The 21,301-nt window shown below is 36.7% G+C and overlaps 2 protein-coding genes across 3 annotated transcripts; one reads left to right on the top strand and one right to left on the bottom strand.

Moving 5' to 3' along the window:
- Positions 1-7,613: 7,613 nt before the first annotated feature.
- LOC113111319 (serine/threonine-protein kinase NIM1-like) lies at positions 7,614-13,273 on the bottom strand. The gene is made up of 4 exons (XM_026275945.1): positions 13,200-13,273; positions 11,244-11,534; positions 9,740-10,008; positions 7,614-8,572 (listed from the first exon to the last, which is right to left on the bottom strand). The coding sequence occupies exons 1-4, from the start codon at positions 13,255-13,257 to the stop codon at positions 7,823-7,825; spliced, it is 1,368 nt and encodes a 455-aa protein (XP_026131730.1). The 5' UTR covers positions 13,258-13,273; the 3' UTR covers positions 7,614-7,822.
- Positions 13,274-14,669: 1,396 nt separating this feature from the next.
- LOC113110751 (DNA polymerase epsilon subunit 4-like) lies at positions 14,670-18,770 on the top strand. 2 transcript variants are annotated; one of them, XR_003293196.1, is made up of 5 exons: positions 14,670-15,093; positions 17,743-17,827; positions 17,930-17,971; positions 18,080-18,192; positions 18,510-18,770. XR_003293196.1 is itself a non-coding variant. In XM_026274914.1 (4 exons), exons 1-4 carry the CDS (start codon positions 14,683-14,685, stop codon positions 18,521-18,523), a joined length of 552 nt encoding a protein of 183 aa, XP_026130699.1. In that variant the 5' UTR covers positions 14,679-14,682; the 3' UTR covers positions 18,524-18,770. The 2 variants fall into 2 exon arrangements, 1 of the variants encoding a protein (XP_026130699.1); XM_026274914.1 differs by lacking the exon at positions 18,080-18,192 and having other exon boundaries at positions 14,679-15,093.
- The last annotated feature ends 2,531 nt before the right edge of the window (positions 18,771-21,301 follow it).

Genomic DNA, 21,301 nt, shown 5'->3' with positions numbered 1-21,301 from the left:
TTTATGTCCCTGTACGCAAACAGGGACACATCATAGATTAATACAAACGCTAAACAGCAATAATTAACCTGTCCTTTATGCTGCTTGGGAACTAATGTGCCAACTCTCAAGCATTCACCGTGAGACACACGCAATTGAACATTAGCACGTTTATCGAACAGCCTTCGATACATGTTATAACTTCCCGAAAACAAATACACAAACATATAAAACAAACTTCTAGCGAAATACTAACAGCATCTAACTTACCAATCCAAAAGAAATGTTGCACGTTCGGAGTCGAACCTCATTTCTTTCAGGTCCATCAGTTGTCTCCAGCGATTAAAAGCAGTGCCGATGTTTACTCTGATTCGGCTTCTTTTCTTATCGGATTTGATTTGTGATTCCGAGCGCGGTTGTTTCCCTGTAGCGGGTGTTGGTCTCTTGCCAAGGGCTTGAGCCATCCTTCCTCTCTCTTCCCTGAACTGAAATGAAGTAGTGGGCTGTACTTTCCACATGATTGACATCAGGTTCAGGTACGCCGACAAGCCATGTAAGTTATTCGGGTATTGCAGGTTGGCTGGTGGTTATGTTGCCCGCATACCGCCTCCCATGGCCGAAACTGGTATTACGACACCTGTCGGGCCAGGGCTAGTAATGCTAATGCTAATTAAGGTTGATATCTCTGCAGCACTATAACTTGAAATTTTTTTAATGACATCATCGCCCTTATTTCTTCTCATTCTTTTGATGCGAGTAGGTCATGTTATGGATATTTTTACCTCAATTTTTGCATATGGCACCTTTAAAGAGTCATATCCCAAAAAAAAAAAGTGTTGGACAAAAATGTACGAAAAAGGTACAAAGCATTAAATAATTACTAAAATCTCAAGAAGCATTGCAAATAATTATATAATGATGGATTTGGGAAGTCGTGGCCTAATGGTTAGAGAGTCGGACTCCCAATTGAATTGAGTTCGAGTCTCGGGCCGGCAGGAATTGTGGGTGGGGGGAGTGCATGTACAGTTCTCTCTCCACCTTCAATACCATGACTTAGGTGCCCTTGAGCAAGGTATCGAACCCCCAGCTGCTCCCCGGGCGCCGCAGCATAAATGGCTGCCCACTGTGTTCACTGCTCTGTGTGTGTGTGCACTTCGGATGGATTAAATGCAGAGCACAAATTCTGAGTATGGGTCACCATACTTAGCTGAATGTCACGTCACTTTCACTTTCACACTTTAAAGATGTTAATTTTATCATGAGACCCTTACATCATCTTACACCGCATGCAGTTCTTCAGTGAATCAGCTCTTTGACTCATTAACAGAGTGACTTTCCACCACCTGCTGTTTTTTTTTTTTTTTTTTTTTTTTTTTACAAAACATTAATACCCTTTTATTCAATGTTCGATCAAAATATTTCCTTCTAGAGCTACTTTATATAATGCCTTTTTAATGTTTTAACATTAATAACTTTATCTTTTGGGAAATAATTTGATTAATTTAGATTAATTAATTAGAACATCAATCACGTTTTAATTGCTTGACAGCACTTGGAACCTTTCGCATCTCCATCCACACCAAAGGTGTAAGTATAAAACTGAAGACAACTTTCCTATCAGCCGTTTAACATAAAGAAACAAAGCCTAAGGGTGTTTTGATTCTGACATGATTCTGTGACTAAGTGGCTTTTATCACTAAACTGCAAACGCTGCAATGTAGCGTACCTTTCTCACACTCTCAATATTCAGGGCGGATGTGTGTTTTCAGGACAATATGTCATCAGCATTGTGCAACAACTCCAAACTTGTCATTTGCATTACATGACTAATACAAAGAAAGTGGGTTCTGTTGGCCATTAGCCATGAGAAATGTTACAAGTGGTTGCAAATGAATATTTAGTAGCGTCGGCCTGTCGCATGGACTATTTCCCTTGCTTTTGACCTGTCTGCATTTCCGATAACAACTTGACCTGTGTTCACTCAAACTTACTGTAACACTTCACTTTTTTAAGTCTGATATGTGAAATAATTTCTAAAGCATCATCTTTAAAGAGAAACTAGGTCATCCAGAGGACACACTATATTTACGACAAACATCTTACTGGGTGAGATTAATGTGCCGAGATATTTATTAAGAAACCACTGAATTCCATTCTGAATAATCCACAGTCTGAGTTAAAGCAGTGGTCGGATCCAATTTTATTTTCACCGTATAGAGACAATGAAATGCAGTTAGCATCCCCCCAGAAGTGCAAAGAGCAATGTGCTGAAATTGCTCAATCTAAGCAAAGAGTAAGGCTCTGGCCTTGTGCAAAAGAAATACACTAGTATCCTTTAAAAAGACCACTTTCTATGGAAATAAAAGGATTCAAATAACACTGTACCTGCATGTGATACAAATGTAATACAATACAATACAATATTTATTTATAAAGCACATTTAAAAACCACCAAGGCTGACCAAAGTGCTGTACATAGCAGAGAATAAAATGCAGAGCAGTACCGGACAAAAGAAACAACTGAAAAAAAAAAGAAAACAAAAAGAAAAAATAAGCAGTAATCGTATCAGAATCAATGAGCATCAAAAGCAAGAGAAAACAAAAAAGTCTTTAAAGAAGATTTGAAGATGGAAACTGAAGGAGCCAGTCTGATATAGAGAGGCAGACTGTTCCAAAGTTTTGGGCCTGCTGTCGCAAAAGCACGGTCACCTCGTTTTTTAAGCCTTGATCTAGGCACGATGAGAAGACAGTGATCGCTGGATCTGAAAGTACGAGAAGGAGTGTACGGACAGAGCAGATCAGTCAGGTACTGAGGGGCCAAATTGTTAAGAAAAGTAAAATTTTAAAATCAATTCTAAATTTAACAGGTAGCCAGTGGAGTTTGAATCAGATAGGGGTGATCGACTCATACTTGCGTGTCCCAGTGAGGAGTCTAGCTGCTGCATTTGCACTAGCTGTAGGTGAGAGAGAGAAGAATGAGATAGACCAAAGTAAAATGAATTACAGTAGTCTAGTCGTGATGTTACGAATGCGTGAGTCACTATTTGAAGATTACTCTGAGTTAAAAACGGTTTCACTTTAGAGAGTTGCCGAAGCTGAAAAAAGCATGACTTTACAACAGCACTGATCTGTTTCTCAAATTTTAAGTTGTGGTCAAACAGAAAGCCCAGATTTCTTGCGCAGTGGGTTTCATACGGTGCAAGAGAACCACGCTCAACATCAAACACACAGTTTTCCTTGGGCCCGAAGATAATTATTTCAGTTTTATTTTCATTTAGGTTTAGAAAGTTACTTGAAAGCCAAAGTTTAAGATCACTTAAACAGGCAAACAAGGGTTGTAGACCATTTTTATCATTCTGTTTTAAAGGAAAATAAATCTGAGTATCGTCGGCATACAAATGGAAGGATACTTCATATTTATCAAAGATAGAAGCCAGAGGTAACAGATACAGAATAAACAATATGGGGCCGAGGATTGATCCCTGTGGGACTCCGCAGTTCAGAGGTACACTAGTGGAGGATTGATGACCAATACGGACACTAAAACATCTATTGTTCAGATAAGAGCGCAACCACTGCAAGACAACGCCTCGAAAACCCACGGATGTCTCCAGACGTCGCAACAGGACCTCATGGTCAACTAAGTCAAATGCAGAACTCAAATCTAATAAGACTAGGGCCATTGATTTCCCAGAGTCAGTTTCAGTGAAAATATCACTTGACACTCTTAAAAGAGCAGATTCAGTACTGTGAAGAGCTTTAAAACCAGATTGAAATGTTTCATGGAGAGAATTTGCGGATAAGTATGATTGTAGTTGAACCAGTACAACTCTCTCAAGGATCTTCTAAATAAAAGGTAGATTAGATTGAATAACATCCTGTAGACAGATAGTGGGTTTTAAATGTTTTTAAATGTAATGTTTTTGGACACTTAATTATATGCTGTTTGCAATAAAATCTGTTTAAGATTTATATGAAATGCATTTACTTAAACTTAAGAGTGCTTTTTGAACCATGAACATAAGTCTTCATATGCAGTGTCATAATTGCTTTGAAGTGTACTGGCGAATACACTGACAAGCATTTACGATTTAGAACAGTTTGAATACATTGACTTTAAATGTAATGTAAAAAAAAAAACTTATTAAAGTTCAAATAATTTGTGCTTTATATGTTCAAGACATCAAATAAGTGCAAGCATTACTTAAACAAAGGCCTAATGATTTAAAATGTTTAAAGCACAACATTTACTTTGACATTACTACAAAGTGCACTTTTACAATTGTACTTAAGAAACATGATAATTTACTGATTTTAAGTACAAATGGTCTTTTATTGAATTAATATTATACTGTCTGCCAGTAATAATTATTTTTAAAATATGAAGTACACTACAAGTGCACATGCGGAGCCCAAGTTACTAAATATATATATTTTTTATTTATCTTTATATATAGTCTCCTCAGACTTTAGAGAAGCCACTCTCACAACAAAAATAATTTTATTTTAAGTTCTTATTTTATATCTAAGGTGTCCTATGATTTATAAAGATTTAGAATAGAGATCTTGTCTCTTACACATAAAAATGATGCACACTGAAAAATGCTTTTTAAGAGTTTATCTAGATGGAAAACAAAAGATGAATTGCCTGTTAATATTGTGAAATATATGGTACAATAGGTGGCAGTTAGCATCTATATCAAAGTATATCAGCGATCTTTTGTGATCTTCATTAGTCACTTTTTGGTGCCAAAGCATGTGTGAACAAGTCTGGAATGAGCGAGTGGAGTGGATTGCAAAATCTCTATCAGCCAGCAAACTGACAATCACTTTGTAGAAACCATGAACACTGCAAGCACAAACTAGTAATGTGCAGGAAGTGTACAAGTGTTGTGAAATTGAGGCCAAATGATTTCACAGAGAGAGGAAAAGAAACTGTTTGTTCCGAGGACAGTAAATCTCTGGCATGCGTTGCACGTCTAAGACGGATTTGAAAGGATGTTTATTCAAGGGTCCTGTTGCTTTAAAGATAGGTTATATGAGAGATGTTTATGAGTCTAAATTTTTAAGACACAGCAAAAACCAAGAACAGTAAGTCTTTTTTCTAAAAACACCTAAGGACAGTTAATCCAGTCCCATACTTGTTTGCACTGGATATTTATCCAAAATGAGCAATTCAGAGAATCCAGTTCAAAATAAACTCTTTTAATTGGTTATTTGGATTGCTGGATAGTCTGATGTGTGATTAATCACCAGAGTGCATATTTACTCTTTTGTTCTCTTAGCTTTCCCAATTCATCACAGAACAACATGCATTGGATTACACAAGAAAATAAACAACTGTGTGACATAATTTTTGATCAGATGTAGCTTAAAGAGAGGCTTCTTTTTTAACCACAGTATGGATTTTTATGATTTTTATGATAGAGGTGTACACTTTTTTTTTTTCTTTTATTGAAGCTTAGGAACTTCAACAATCCAGTTTACATTTCATGCAAAAATAAAATTAATCAATATATGTACTGGATAAAAGCCCCTTCATTTTTTTTTCTATAACATTTTCTCATATTCCATATACAAAAATATAATGCAATGCATTTTTATCTAGCATCTGAAATTTGTGTGACATAAGGTTATATGAAATGTATCATATTAGCAATATCCAATATATCTGTCTCAAACAAAAAGCTGTTAATATTAACATGCGATCCTGTAACAATAAATCACATGCAACGCTTGACTGTAAATTGATGATTAAACATCATGCTGCAAATGACGCAATGGTATAGTAACAATTTTACATCTATATGTCATGTCATTGAGAAACATGGTTTATTAACATGAAATGTATCTCTAAATCAGATTTAGAAAGTCAAAGGCATATGTGTGTAACTACAAAACACTATTATGCCTGTAAAAACAGCGTCTTGGCAGATCTCCTCCATTCCTGATATGAATGTGCTATGGCTTGCTTGTTTTTCCTTATCAGGGAAAATAAAGAAGATTGATTCTATAGAATACGAAGAAATCGCTGATACAACAAGCTTTTTATAAAGCACCACGCTCATTTGGATTAGCGTTTAATCCTTTACGTCATTCAGTCAATGTAAACCCTGCCTGAGATCTCAAGTAGCAATTCAGCTATTTTAATAGAAACAGATGGCGGTGGAGTCCATTAAATAAGCATCAAATCTGTACAAATGCATGTGAACTTTGTTACACAAGACCAGAACAGACAGTGACCAAATATTTACTACACTCAACCAAAAGCTGTGGCTCAGACTATATCAAACATACAACATCTCAAACATTCAGCCGCTCAGTGATACAACAAATGTTTTCCTAAATGTTAAGGATTGGCCACATCTCTGTACACAGCTTGGCAACAGTAAATGACCACTTACTGATTAGAATTACACGAGCGTGATAAATCCAAATGTGCATGCAATTTGTGCTGCTTATAAATGTTTTCATTTGTATATATAGGCTAATATACAGACTGTTAAAGGAAAAACAGCTGTATCCACATGTTTTAATGAGACCTTTGTGAAAAGAGTTTATTGGTGTTGAAAGCAAAAATAAAACAAAGCGACATACAAAATAAACATAAGTATTTCAAATTTAAGAATTTTCAAAAATGGTCTCAGACCTTTGGTCCCCACTGGGCCCTGTTGATTTTGTAAAACAGAATAAAAATTATGCAATGCAACTGATTTATTATGATTAATTTGATCTCTTTTTTTCAGTTATATTGATTCAGTCCAATTTTTTGAGCTATTCCTTTCTCATAAGACCCAATCATTTCAGGAAACAAGCTGACACACTATATATTGTTGCAATGTGTTCTTTTGTTTTCGGGAATAAAGCTGAATTTCTCCCACAGTCTGTTTTTGATTTGTTAAAAAGATTTCTGGAATTAGGCTACACTTGTTGCGCTGTTTCTTAAAAGACTGATCTTGGGATTGATTCTGGGAGGCTGGGATTTGTAATTAAATTGCAAAAAATTGCACAAATGTATACTTATAAATTCATAAATTCCGGAAGCATGGCATCAAACAAACTATTCACCCATGAACCATTAAAAGGAGGTCTTCATAAGCAGTGTTGGGGAAAGTTACTTTTAAAAGTAATGCATTACAATATTGTGTTACTCCCTAAAAAAACTAATTACGTTACTTAGTCACTTTTTATGGAAAGTGATGAGTTACGTTACTTTCGTGTTACTTTTTAAATATGGGCAGGGCTTGATTTTTTTATATATATAAGAAGTTCTGTTTACAGCAAATGTAAAAGCGCTTTCACATCAAAAAGTGTAGTGAATAAACCTCAGGCTGAAGGAAAAGTAAATTGACGTCTGTACAGCAGAACACAAGAGAAGAAGATTCAACACGCCTTTAGCAATAAAAAACAATGAAGCACAATTGTTAGTTTATCTAAAGTCATTTTTGCTTATTAGTATGGTTGAACTGGATCATCAAAGATCAGCAGCAAAGACATTAGTTAATAAAATGAGATTAGATACATTTGTGTTATTTAACATATTTAATTATTGCAGGTTTGCGTCATATTCTGAGTTTGCATGTCACTGTTTTAATTAATTTTAATGATAACTAAATCAGTTTTTTGCAAGTGGGATGAATTAATGCACATTCACATTCAGTGTAGAACTACATCATGTTCACACAGAACACACAACGCCTCAGTACTTCTGATTTCTCCCAATGTGGGGACAGAAGACTTGTCAGTCAATAAATGGGAAAACAAAGTAACCTGCGTTACTTTTTATATTTTTTTTTTTACTTTACTTTACTAGTTACTTGTAATGCGTAACCCCCCACACTGTTCATAAGACGTTACACACTGCAGAAGGATTGTGCTTAGCAGTGTTGTTGCTGCAGTATTTCTTGCTACTGAAATCCTCCGGGTACAGGGCGGAATATCCTACCGCTTCCACGGATCTCCTCTTCTGGATGCGGTGCAGCAGGATACGATAAATTCCTGTTATTGGGCTGCGACAGTCAGTGCAGGTGTTATTCTGCAGGTGTGTGCCACTGATGCCCAGCTCGCTCAGGGCCGACTTCACTTCCTGTTCCTCCACACACAGACTCTTGGCAGGGTCAGCTAGGTAATTGGGCGTCGCGCTGAAAGCAGGATAGGGTTTGGGGTATTCGATGCCCCTCAGCCAGGAGCATACCATCAGCTGTGACACAGTGGTCCGGTCCACAGGTACGGGTCTCAGCATGCCTTTGATGGCCAGTTGGCAGGACTCAGGGACGTAGGGCGGGATGCTGTACGCCCCCTGCAGGATGCAGCGTTTCAGTCGGCCTAAGTTGTCAGCAAAGAAAGGCATTGTGGCCGTCACCATGAAGTAGAGTAGGACGCCCAGCGCCCAGATGTCCACATAACGGCCCACGTAGCTTTTGTCTCTGAACAGCTCAGGCGCCGCATACGGCGGGGAGCCACAAAACGTGTTCAGCGTTTCGGTCGGCTCACTGACAACACTGAAACCAAAGTCACCCACTTTGATGCAGTAGCATGTGGTGTAAAAAATATTTTCTGCTTTCAGGTCGCGATGGATGATGTTGTTTTCATGCTGAAAAACAAACAATGAAATATAAAGATCTGTTAGACTGAATCATACCTTGTAAAATTATATATATATTCTGATATATATATATATATAATTATATATATATATAAAGACAAAACCGTCCAGCTATCGCTGTTTGAAAACAGTTTTGGAAACTTTTGGAAACACGAAGACATTAAACATACAATTGTGACAATATATGGATTTTCAAGACATCTCCAGCAGGTGATAAATAAAGTATATGAACAATGCAATGCTAATTGTCATAGCATTTATTACTGTATAGAAACTATTCTGCCTTATAATGTTATAAAAATAGCTTGTAGTATATAAACAAATCATTATTATTTGCTATTCTCCAGCAGTTATAGATTTCTAAGCCAATTAAAAGCTAGAAATGAGAGAAAAAGTTGCCTATAGTATTGTCTTTCATTCAAAGGTTTTTGAACATAAGCTTGTTAATTTTTTTAAAGAAGTCTCTTCTGTTAACCAAGTCTGCATTCATTTGATCCAAAGTACAGCAAAACATTACAATTTTTAAATATTTTTACTAGCCTTTTTGAAATAACTGTTTTCTATTTGAATATATTTCAAAATGTAATTTCTTGAGATTTCAAAGCTGATTTTATAGCATCATTACTCCAGTCAAATCCTTCAGAAATAATTCTGATATTCAGATTTGCTGCTCAAAAAAAAAAAAAAAAAAAAAAGTTGAAAACAGTTGAGTATAGTTTTCATAAAAGTTCAGAAGTACAGCATTTATCTGAAGTATATACAGTATATTTTGTAAAATGATGTCTTTATCTTGACTTTTGATCAATTTAATGAATCCTTGCTAAATAAAAAATATTCTATTGTTCTATAATTTTTTAAAAGAAAAATTTAAACTGACTTTATATAGTGTATAATGTTGCAAAAGCTTTTTATTTCACATAAATGCTGATCTTAGGCTCCATCTATTCATCAAAGAATACTGAAAAAATGTATATTGATGTTCGTAGCACATATGCAGGATGAGTATTGTAGTTCTAAACCAGATTTTGAGGGATTCATTCAAATTCCTGATTCTAAGTGTGTTCGATATAAGGAGCGATGCTTGTCTTCAAAAGCAGCATTACTAAACAGGATCTGTTGTCAGGCCGGGTGAGGACAAGGCCTTGCTGCTCTCACCATGTATTTGATGGCTGAGATGATCTGGGCGAAGATGAGCTTGCTCTCCAGGTCTGTCAGGCGGCCGCTGCTGGTGATGCGTGAGAACAGGTCTCCTCCGCTGCCGTACTCCATTGCTAAGTACAAATGCTTACTGGTCTCGAGCACCTCATACAGACGCACGATGTTCGGATGGGAGAGTTTTTCCATGCAGATGATCTCTGAGGTAAATAGATTCTGTGACTTCTTGTCGAGACGTGCTTTATTGAGGATCTTTACTGCAACACGCTCTGTGAGACAGAGAGAGGGAAAACACAGTGAATTATATTTGGGGAAATCCATGTTATTCAGACATAGCAGGGGATCAAGTGAAATATTCTAGTGACCTTTTTATCTTAAAATCTTGGTAAAGGTCTTTAAACAAATATGTGGCAGAATGCTAGAGAGGCTTTCAGAAGGCCTCTCAAGCAACACACCACAATATCAGAGCGATTCACAGAAGGGGTGCTGTAAATCTGATGGATTACATGAGCGGATCAACTCGTGGTCACTGACACAGTTCGACTGTGCCGCCTGCTGTCAGGAGCTGCAAACTGACAGATCACAGAAATCCAGAGAGCGTTCAGTCGTGATGAAGTATCCACAGATCTCTCTTTTTTATTGTGAAATGTGTGTTTCTAGTAAAAGACGAAATGTCAAACAGGGACTTGGTTTAAAGCATGCATTGGTTGTTGCCTGGATTTAGAAAATTCTTCTGCCAAAAATCGAGGCAGATGAAAGATTGGAGAAAAGGGAAGGCTAAGTTTAAAGGGATAGTTCATCCAAAATTGAACATATGCTGAACATTTACTCACACTCATGCCGTCCAATATGTAGATGAGATGATCCAATTTGTTTCATTATGAAAACAGATTTAGAAAAATACAGCATTGCATCACTTGCTCACCAACGGATGCTCTGCAGTGAATGGGTGCCGTCAGAATGAGAGTCCAAACAGCTAATAAAAACATCACAATAATCCACACAACTCGAGTCTATCAGTTAATGTCTTGTGAAGAAAAAAAACAGTGTGTTAAGAAACAAATCCATCATTAAAATTGTTTTAACTTCCAACTAAAATATGAGTCCTCTACACAATACTGCTTTCTACAGCTGTTTGGACTCCTATTCTGACGGCACCCATTCACTGCAGTGGATCTACCGGTGAGCAAGTGATGAAGTTCCAATTTCTCATGAGATCAGTTTGGAATTTTAATTTCATTCCAACTATGAAATATCTAGTTCAAACAAACACTATTAATGTTATACAAGATCAATAAGTCTGTGATTTACACATGCAGTGGCCCCATAAAGTATTTCATTTGGACATTTGAAATGTTCTTAACATTAGAGATTCAAAATACAGGTATAATTTATTTGCCAATATGCTCAGTTTTTTACATTCAGACACCATTTAGATTTTTTTCTAATGCACGCTTGAAATTGAGAAAATAAAAAGTATAATGTCTCACTTTGACTGTCTCACCTTTAGTCAAAGCGTGAACGCCCAGTTTAACCTGGGAGAAATTCCCAGTGCCTATTTCTCCTCTGAGATCGTAGAAAGCAATCCTGCGGCCCAGCATGATGTCACTGATGACCTGGTCATTGTGGGACATGTCATACAGGACCCTCTCGAAGGCCGTCTGCTTCGCTCGTTGTTCAGGCGTCAGCGCTGGAGACTTGCGTGTTTCTGCTTCCTTCTGGGCAGGTTGGGCCGCTGGCTCATTCTTGCCTTTTTTCCCACGTCTCTTCGCCCAGACATTTAGTGTTTTGGTACCTTGGATGAGACAAATAATGAAAAAAAAGAAGACTGAAAATATCAGAAATTTTAAAAGTTAGGGTTATTTTACATGTAAACAGTTATGGCATATTCATGTCTTTACAAAACTGCAATTTATAATAATTAACAATAATAAATTAAATCTACTTTTAAATCAAAGATTACATGTTATCTTTTAAGAGCTATTATTTTTATTAAACCATAAAAATGAATTTTAATTTGATACATTTTAGGGTGATTCTTTTAAAATATGTGTTTACTTGAATAAAGCTAGTTCTTTTTTTTTCCATCTTTTTTTTTTACCAAAATCAAGTCACTATATAAACATATTTTTTTGAGATTAGTTAAAAATCTAACTCAACTAAGCGTACAGGTTTTTCAACTTTTGTCTTAATAACTGTACTGAGTAACACTTGTTTGTTCAGTGAATGCCTCATTCAGCCAACTAATTCATCAAGACAGCAACAGATTTCTTGTTCAGCAAGTTTTCATGCATTAACACAGTAAATTAATGCATTGTTTTGACAGCTGTATATATAGTATTAGTTTTAAGTGAACTATATCTTTTATTGTCAAGTACCAGTAACAAGCAACAAATGTCAAAAATGAGCTCTTACAACAAATAACTAACTATAATGACAAAATTACAGCAACGGTTTAAATGAAGTTAGCACACAACAAAACAATAATCCTATAACCGCATCATTTATTCATGCTGCAATGCAAGCTGGTAATTTACAAACACTTAACATTTCAGAAATGTGAAATTCTGTGTTTGGACAACTGTGTAACACCTACTTGGGTAAAAAAAATACATCCATCTGATCTGGTTTTGTTGCTACTTATTTTTTTTTACAGTGAAGTTCTCTGTAAGCATATTGAAATGACATGTTGAACACCCTTTAGGAATATCACACTCGTCGCAGAGATGTTCTTGTATAATCCTAATCCAGACTCCATGTCCTTTCTATTTCAGTTCAAATGGCCAGTGTGTCTGCTCTAGAGGCAAGATCAGGCTTATAAATCTGAATAGGAAAGTCTTTAAGAAGGGTGGATTAGGAGCCTCTTTAAGACCATGCATCACAGGTTGCAGACTCGACACACTTCTAAAAATACACAGGATATCCACTGAACTACTTACAATATCAGAAACATCAATGCTGCAAGAAAAAAACAAATAGTTGGGCATGCATATGACTTTGCTTAATGACAACGTTATCATTAATTAGTTTTGATACAATGTTTTGCACAGTATTGACAAAAAAAATCTAAATAAGTGTCCTAGATATCATTTAAACTCTTGAAAATTAAAAAAAAAAAATCCTTAATGTATCAATTGGACAGACATCTGTACTATAAAAACCCTTCATATTTAACAAACAACAGTATTTAAGATAAAGCTTTATGTGTTGAAATTTAAAATGAAACATTTAAAACTTAAAATGACGGCATCTTATGCATACCACATCCACTTGTCTTGTAAGAAAAATATATTTAGAATTCTCTTTTGATATGTTATTCATAATCTATACAACTTGACACATAACCATGCACACACAAAAAAAAAACATGTCTATAAAACACAGCCCTACAAGATGGTGCATTTCAAAATAATGTCAAAACTCTCCCTTATACTCTATTCCATGAAGAAATATAGTTTACCTGGAAGCTGTGGATCCTTCATGCTGGTGTCTGTATGAATGGACATAGAGAACAGCATGACAACCTCTTTTACTCTCCAGGCTTCAATCCTCCGGTGATCACCAGCGCTCAATCCAATTAGATGGACGTAATAATATCCATTGTAACACACCCCAATGGAGCTACGCAAAAGAATGCTATTTTGATACACTTGATACAGGGAAGACCTATTCAGTTAAACATTTAAAGGCTATTTTCTAGCATTGGTTTTAGACATCTAGTTAAAAACTATTTTAAACTAATATTTAAACTAGATGATTAAACTGTGTTCTGAAGACAAAATATTCTTCACAGTAGTCAGGTTGAGGCAGGCTGTCACATTTTAATTGAAGTCATGCAGTATGTGTATGTTGAATTAGAATTTCTGCTGGCCAAAACAATGTTCTTTTTAATCTATTTACCTTTTTCAATTTCATGAATTATTTATGTTGTTTTACTGTTTAAAAATTGGCTGAAAAGCCCATAATAAACTGAAAAAAGTATAATTAAGGCATAAATATATAAGCATAAATATGTGAGCTGCCACAAAATTGGAGCCTGCCATAATTAAACTTTTTTCATAACTGTCTTTTTGCTAACCCTTGAATTCCACAAATTCTTCAAAAACTTGTTCTCAATGTCATTTTAATATTTCTTGGTCATACGACGGTGGAAAAATGTGTGTCAATGCCCCAAGAATACATAAAGCAGGTCGAATTGAAGGAAAGGAAGGGGACAAATAAACATGTTTGATATATTAAAACTTTTGTGTACATTAAAGGAATAATTCCCCTAAAATAAATAGATTGATACAAATTCTCTCATGATGTAATCACCCTCAACTTGATCCAAACCTGTAGAAATTTCTTTCTTCTGAACACAAAAGAAGGTAACCAAAGAGTGTGTGGTTCCAATTTATTTATGCAATTTTTATTTTTAATTTATTTTTTTTATGGAAGTCAGTTTTTTGTTGTTGTTGTTTTTGTTGTTGTTTTAAAAAACATTAGGGCCATGTTTACCACTTCATGCATTCACTTATGAAAAAATAAACCTGCCCAAAGAAAACTTTCCTGGAATAAAAAAGTGTGACAACTAGCCCCTAGCTCCCATTTCTCAAACTGAACAGTTACAATTTACATCAAAAACGAATTATTCGAAAAATACCAAAGTATTCATTGCTACCCTGATACTATGTGATGACAACAAAGCAATGAAAATGAATTCTGGGGTATAATGAGGAATGCGATTTTTGGTGTGGTATATTAGATTTAGCATTACAAAGTTTATTGACTCCAACATATACATAATCTTAAGAAGTTTTTCTCTGGATGTAGTGGAGTTTTTACAGAATGTACTTCCTCTGTTGTTTCACTAACCAGTTTCTCTGAACTGAGTACACGTCATCTGTAATCAATTAAAAATCAACCTTTCCTTTCAATATTTAATTTTTCAACGGCGCTGTTTAATGTCCTTTAAAGAATGGAAGGAGTTGAGCCGAGAACATGACGTCACATGGCGCTGTGACGTCAGTTCTACCGTCCGCCTCGAGATTGTTTACAGTCACATTTGGCGGGAGAACATCAGACGCTCCGCTTTCGGTTTGGAACGCGTTTTTTGCGAGCCGCGTGCGTCAATGGCTGCAACTGCGTCTGCAGCTCCCGCGGAGTCGGAGGTGGACCGCAGCGGAGCTGAGGATGAGCCCCGAGGCACCGAGCCGGAGGAGGACGGAGGGAACGGGCAGGCTGTGCCCATCGCGGCCGCGCAGCAGCACCGACTCGCCAAGCTACCGCTGTCGCGAATCAAAGCTCTGATGAAAGCCGATCCGGATGTGAGTCTGGCCAGTCAAGAGTCTGTGTTCATCATAGCTAAAGCCACGGTGAGATATACACACAAACACGTGCTGGATTCGTTGTGCTTCTCTCCCTTCCTGTCTTGCTGTCGTCTCATTTCTGTGATACCAATTTCTGTTCTGTCTGTCTTTTAATTATTTATCCATCTATTCGTCATGTAAATTTTTTCTCCAGTGGCGGTTCTACACGGAGTCCTAGGGAGGCCCGTGCATCTGTAAACATGTCCCTGGCCACCCCCATGCTGAAAAAAAAGTAATATGATTTTACATCCGAGCGTCAAAAGAAGAATGTTCTAGGTTTACGGAAATCTTGTTTTCCCTCCTCTGCAGCTGTCAATCATTCTCCATTCAGTATTCAAATAGCGCGCACCTCGTCCATTTACAGCAGTATGCATGGTAAAACTCTCTCCAATATTATATACTCATAATGCTTGATCTGTAGATAAAAAGGCTGTGGATTTGCAAAAAATGACTTTTATTTAGTGTATTTTATGTTTGTTGCTGTTTTTAAAAGACTCGCTTGTGCCTGTAGATCGCGTTATGATTCGCGAAGCCGCTCTGAAGTCGCGATCTGACTCAAATGATTCGCGAACCCGCTCTGAAGTCGCGATCTGACTCAAATGATTCGCTAACCCGCTCTGAAGTCCCGATCTGACTCAAATGATTCGCGAACCCGCTCTGAAGTCGCGATCTGACTCAAATGATTCGCGAACCCGCTCTGAAGTCCCGATCTGACTCAAATGATTCGCGAACCCGCTCTGAAGTCCCGATCTGACTCAAATGATTCGCGAACCCGCTCTGAAGTCGCGATCTGACTCAAATGACGCAAATGATTCAGAGGACTCAAATGATTCGCGAACCCGCTCTGAAGTCCCGATCTGACTCAAATGACGCAAATGATTCAGAGGACTCAAATGATTCGCGAACCCGCTCTGAAGTCCCGATCTGACTCAAATGATTCGCGAACCCGCTCTGAAGTCCCGATCTGACTCAAATGACGCAAATGATTCAGAGGACTCAAATGATTCGCGAACCCGCTCTGAAGTCCCGATCTGACTCAAATGATTCGCGAAGCCGCTCTGAAGTCGCGATATGACTCAAATGATTCAAATGATTCGTGAACCCGCTCTGAAGTGTGAAATGGCCAAAAGTGTGAAATTTAGCTAACAGGAAACATAAATTATGTAATATTTTCCAGTATTTTCTTTTGAATGGTCAAACAATCCAAATGAAAACAAAAAGAGAAGTCACTTACAAAATAACACTGAATAAATGCCAAAAAGTCTGACCAAATTTTTTCAGTGTAGGAGCATTGCCAAAATAAATGAATGAATACTTCTTCAGAAGAATGACAAAAACAGCAACTCACATCAATGTCTAACTTTAGTTGGGTAACAATTGTGAATTAACTTAAATGTTATTTCTTTTACTTTGTTGGTAAGCAGATATCTATGAGGCAAGGTCCATACTTTCTCCCAAGGTATATTCTCCACAATGCTATTCCAATTAGGTATTATGTAAGGAATTGGTATTATCTCTCTCTAAAAAAAAAAGAGCTCTAATTTTATAGTTATTTTTTTCTTGATGTGCAGAAAAGCAAACATTTCCGATCATTGTGTCAGTTTAATTCAGAGTGTAAGTACATGGCCATTTAGCGTGTTCTGCCAAAAACAGCCACTTGGTGCCATTAAAATGCCATTGTTTTTTTTTTTTAATGCATTTTTTGTCACAAATGTCTAGATTTTTTTCCTTTTCCAATTATGTTTTATGTGAAGATTATAAAAAGTTTAGATTTTAAAAGACTAATGCATTTTGTAATATTACAGTTGACACCGCACGTTAAGCAGGAGGTGACTGCCAAAACATTTTAAAGACCCATTTCCTTGGTAACACAATTTCCGGTTTCCAAATAGTTTTCACTGGATGAATCTTGAGCTTTTTAATCTTTCAAGCAACATATAATTTTTGATGATTACTAAAATACTTGATAGAGAAACAATTTAAAAGAGCACCAAGCATCCCATAAGTGGGACGGTGACAGTTTGTAACTTTTTGCAATTTTTTTGCCAGCTAAATTACATGATCTTGATAACAAACCAGCAGAAGTTATATATAATAAATTACAGAAATGTTTTTAGAGCATAAAAGTTGATGTACGAGATCAATGAAGGTAAGTTTTTCTGTTTCATTTCGGTTTTAGTTCTGCAACTATCTGTCTATCTATCTGTGGTTTTGTTTGTCTGAGTTTCTGGTTGTAAAATTTGTTTCATTGTAAGACAGTCTCAGGTCACATTTAAACGATATCCCATGACCGAATGTAATGTGAATAAATGTTAATAAACAATCTCAGTCACCAATGACATGCTCATTAACAGCCAGAAGTCTGTAATTGCCTCAGAAAAAAAAATTAATATTAAGTTCTCAGAGTGCCGGAAAAATTTTGATTGCTTTTATGACACAAATATTATGTATAATAAGACAGATGGAGATTATTTGTTAAGTGTTTATCTGTCTGGATATTCTGAATTTCACTTCCAACTAGGGTAGATTTATTGATATATAAACTTTGATGGGACCGTCAGGACAAAATTTATGGATTGCCCCACCACACTTGGGTGGGTAAAGACGAATACATCACAGTTAACAAAATGGTACCAATTATTCTTCTTCCCGCAGGAGCTTTTTGTTGAAATGATCGCCAAGGACGCTCTTGTTTACGCACAGCAGGGAAAGAGAAAAACCCTTCAACGCAAAGACTTGGGTAAGTTATACAGTAAATTCTAAAATGGTTTGAATAGAATTTTAACTAAAAACATCCGTGGTGTTGATGCTGTAATGATTGGTGCTTTTTCTCATTTGGCAGACAATGCTATTGAAGCAATAGATGAGTTTGCGTTTTTGGAAGGTAAGGGAGTCATAATTTAATGTTATTTCCTCCGGGAAATGGTTTAAAGGAGTGGGAGAATGTTTTATGGATCATTCTGATTGCCTATATTTCTTTCCTCCCTTCAAGCCTCATTTTCCAAGAACTGTAAGCCTTAAAGCAAACAATATTCTGCCATGGAGTCAGATTATATGTGACCATGAAGACCTTTGATTCTAGGAATTCAGAAATGAAGGCAGTTGGTAATAACATGACTGTTTCAATAAAGAAATTCTGCTTTGTTGGCAAGAGTTTGGTTCACCTTGTGAAAGGCCTGGAGTAACCTGCACCGGATCTCCTGAAGGTTCATGTCTTCAAAATCAATAGTTACAATGGTGTACAGTTAAAACGAGTGTTACTTGATGATGATGCAAACGTGCCACAGTTTAGACCCAAAAGTGACATATGACCTGTGAAGGGGAATAGAACCAAACTTTGGTTGAACGAAGCAATTCATTCATGTGTAAAGAGGTTATTTCTTTAAATTCAGCTGTTTGCTTTCTGTGTCACTCTTGTGTAGGTACCCTGGACTGACTGAAAAGGTGCACAAATATGAATATAAAGACTGTCAACAAGTTCTGAAGTTTCATTTCAGATTTAAGAACTCAAAAGGGAGGAAAGATCGCTGGAACAGGTTTTTTCTTCATTGAGATGCTTGTAATGCTTGAGCCGTTTGATAAAATTGTACAGTTGCCAAGGTTGTAAAGTGCCAATTGTATTTTCCACTAAAATTCTTATAACAATGTTGAACGTTTGAATAAAGTGAATTTCTTTATCTTTTTCTAAAGAGTGTTGTGTGTTCATTGTGCGAGAGGGCAAAACTGATATGTGTGAATTTGTGCTGCTTTGAGACTTTTGATTATTCTGAATTATTTTAATAAATTTCTGTGATCGTGGCTCCTAATCAGTGGTCATATGTCGTACAGTGAAAGAGGTTCAAATATAGTCTGAGAGTGTCAGAAATTCTGGATGATCATCACACAGTGTTGCTATGACCTATGTCTACTGCCAGGCCGATAAAATGTGACATGGTTGAAACATAAAACTGTTTACCTCGAGGTCTTATGCCTTTGTCTTTGGCTGCTTCTACTTTTTTCAACAAAGTTAAAAACTAATGACGTTTAACTGACTAACTGATGACATTTTAATCTTCTATAGAAATGTGTGTCGCAGCCTACAAGTCACTAGGTGTCATCTTTGTACAGTCTACACGCAAGTCATATCCAAGTTTATTAGATCCATATTGCACAGTTTGATATGCAGTGATCTCACAGGATTGCTAAAATCATGCTGTGTGTCTCGGGCTTAACTGGAAAAGATCTTTTGAACAACATGTGAGGAACCAACAACCGTTTTTGTTGATCACATTATAATGACTGGAAATGAATACATTTAAATTATGGCTTCTCTGTAAATGATTGTAAAAAGTCAAATGCATGTAGACTTGTTGAAAATACAGGTGCTGTTCATATAATTAGAATATCATCAAAAAGTTGATTTATTTCACTAATTCCATTCAAAAAGTGAAACTTGTATATTATATTAACACATTACACACATACTGATATATTTCAAATGTTTATTTCTTTTAATTTTGATGTTTATAACTGACAACTAAGGAAAATCCCAACCTGGTGCCACACTCTAATCAGCTGATTAACTCAAAACACCTGCAAAGCCTTTAAATGGTCTCCGTCTAGTTCTGTAGGCTACACAATCAGTGGGAAGACTGCTGACTTGACAGTTGTCCAAAAGACAACCACTGACACCTTTAAGCAAAAGAGGCTGGCTGTTCACAGAGCTCTGTGTCCAAGCACATTAATAGAGAGGCGAAGGGAAGAAAAGGATGTGGTAGAAAAAGTGTACAAGCAATAGGGATAACAGCACCCTGGAGAGGATTGTGAAACAAAACCCATTCAAAAATGTGGGGGAGATTCACAAATAGTGGACTGCAGCTGGAGTCAGTGCTTCAAGAACCACTACGCACAGATGTATGCAAGACATGTGTTTCAGCTTCGCATTCCTTGTGTCAAGACACTCTTGAACAACAGACAGTGTCAGAAGTGTCTTGCTTCAAAAAGGACGGGACTGCTGCTGAGTGGTCCAGAATTATGTTCTCTGATGAAAATAAATTTAGCATTTCCTTTGGATATCAGGGTTCCTGAGTCTGGAAGAAGAGAGGAGAGGCACACAATCCACATTGCTTGAGGTCCAGTGTAAAGTTTAAACAGTCAGTGATGTTTGTGGTGCCAGCTCATCTGCTGGTGTTGGTCCACTGTGATTCCTGAGGTCCAAGGTCAACACAGCCGTATACCAGGAAGTTTTAGAGCACTTCATGCTTCCTGCTGCTGACCAACTTTATGGAGATGCAGATTTCATTTTCCAACAGGACTTGGCACCTGCACACAGTGCCAAAGCTACCATTACCCGGTTTAAGGACCATGGTATCCCTGTTAATTGGCCACCTTATCTTAACCCCATAGAAAATCTATGGGGTATTGTGAAGGGGAAGATCCAATATGTCAGACCCAAGAATGCAGAAGAGCTGAAGGCCACTATAAGAGCAACCTGGGCTCTCATAACACCTGAGCAGTGCCACAGACTGATCGACTCCATCCCACGCTGCATTGCTGCAGTAATTCAGGCAAAAGAAGCCCCAACTAAGTATTGAGTTCTGTACATGCTCATACTTTTCATTTTCTTACTTTTTAGTTGGCCAAGATTTCGAAAAGTCCTTTCTATGTATTGGTCTCAAGTTATATTTGGGATTTTCCTTAGTTGTCAGTTCTACTTCTAATCATCAAAATTAAAAGAAATAAACATTTGAAATATATCAGTCTGTGTGTAATGAATTAGTATAATATACAAGTTTCACTTTTTGAATGGAATTAGTGAAATAAGTCAACTTTTTGATGATATTCTAATTATATGACCAGCATCTGTATATTCACTTTCACTTTTTCACTTCACTCATATGTCCATCTAAAAATAAATAATTATTTCACTGTTAGAAAATAAACCACAATATATTTGATGGCAATAACCTGGGTCACCGTGATTTTTCCAAGTAAGACATGTTCCTGGATCAACATTATTGTCCAAAAATATAGACTGAACCCCTACCCCTAAACCTAACCCTACGCATAATTTATTCCTAAAATCTTTGGGAAAATGATAGCTGATTAAAAAGAGTGTAGAAGCACCTAAATCCTATTCTAAGCCTAAAACAAATCTCTACTCTGGTCGATTGGAATGTTGTTCCAGGATCAACAATGTTGATCTGGGAACATGTTGTACTTGGTGAAATCATGC

This window comes from Carassius auratus, chromosome 11, assembly GCF_003368295.1.
Source record: "Carassius auratus strain Wakin chromosome 11, ASM336829v1, whole genome shotgun sequence".
NCBI lineage: Eukaryota > Metazoa > Chordata > Actinopteri > Cypriniformes > Cyprinidae > Carassius > Carassius auratus.
The sequence above is the reverse complement of the archived record's forward strand: the minus strand, read 5'-3'. Positions and strand labels throughout refer to the sequence as shown.

Bases quoted from the DNA above. Each gene is read 5' to 3' on its own strand.
- LOC113111319 (XM_026275945.1), bottom strand. From the start codon at position 13,257: ATGCTGTTCTCTATGTCCATTCATACAGACACCAGCATGAAGGATCCA. The intron at 10,009-11,243 runs GTGAGACAGTCA...TCTGTCTCACAG, and splicing joins CGTTCACGCTTTGACTAAAG to AGCGTGTTGCAGTAAAGATC. The intron at 8,573-9,739 runs GTGAGAGCAGCA...TTTGTTTTTCAG, and splicing joins TCTCAGCCATCAAATACATG to CATGAAAACAACATCATCCA.
- LOC113110751 (XM_026274914.1), top strand. From the start codon at position 14,683: ATGTCCTTTAAAGAATGGAAGGAGTTGAGCCGAGAACATGACGTCACA. The intron at 15,094-17,742 runs GTGAGATATACA...TTCTTCCCGCAG, and splicing joins TCATCATAGCTAAAGCCACG to GAGCTTTTTGTTGAAATGAT. The intron at 17,828-17,929 runs GTAAGTTATACA...CTCATTTGGCAG, and splicing joins CCTTCAACGCAAAGACTTGG to ACAATGCTATTGAAGCAATA.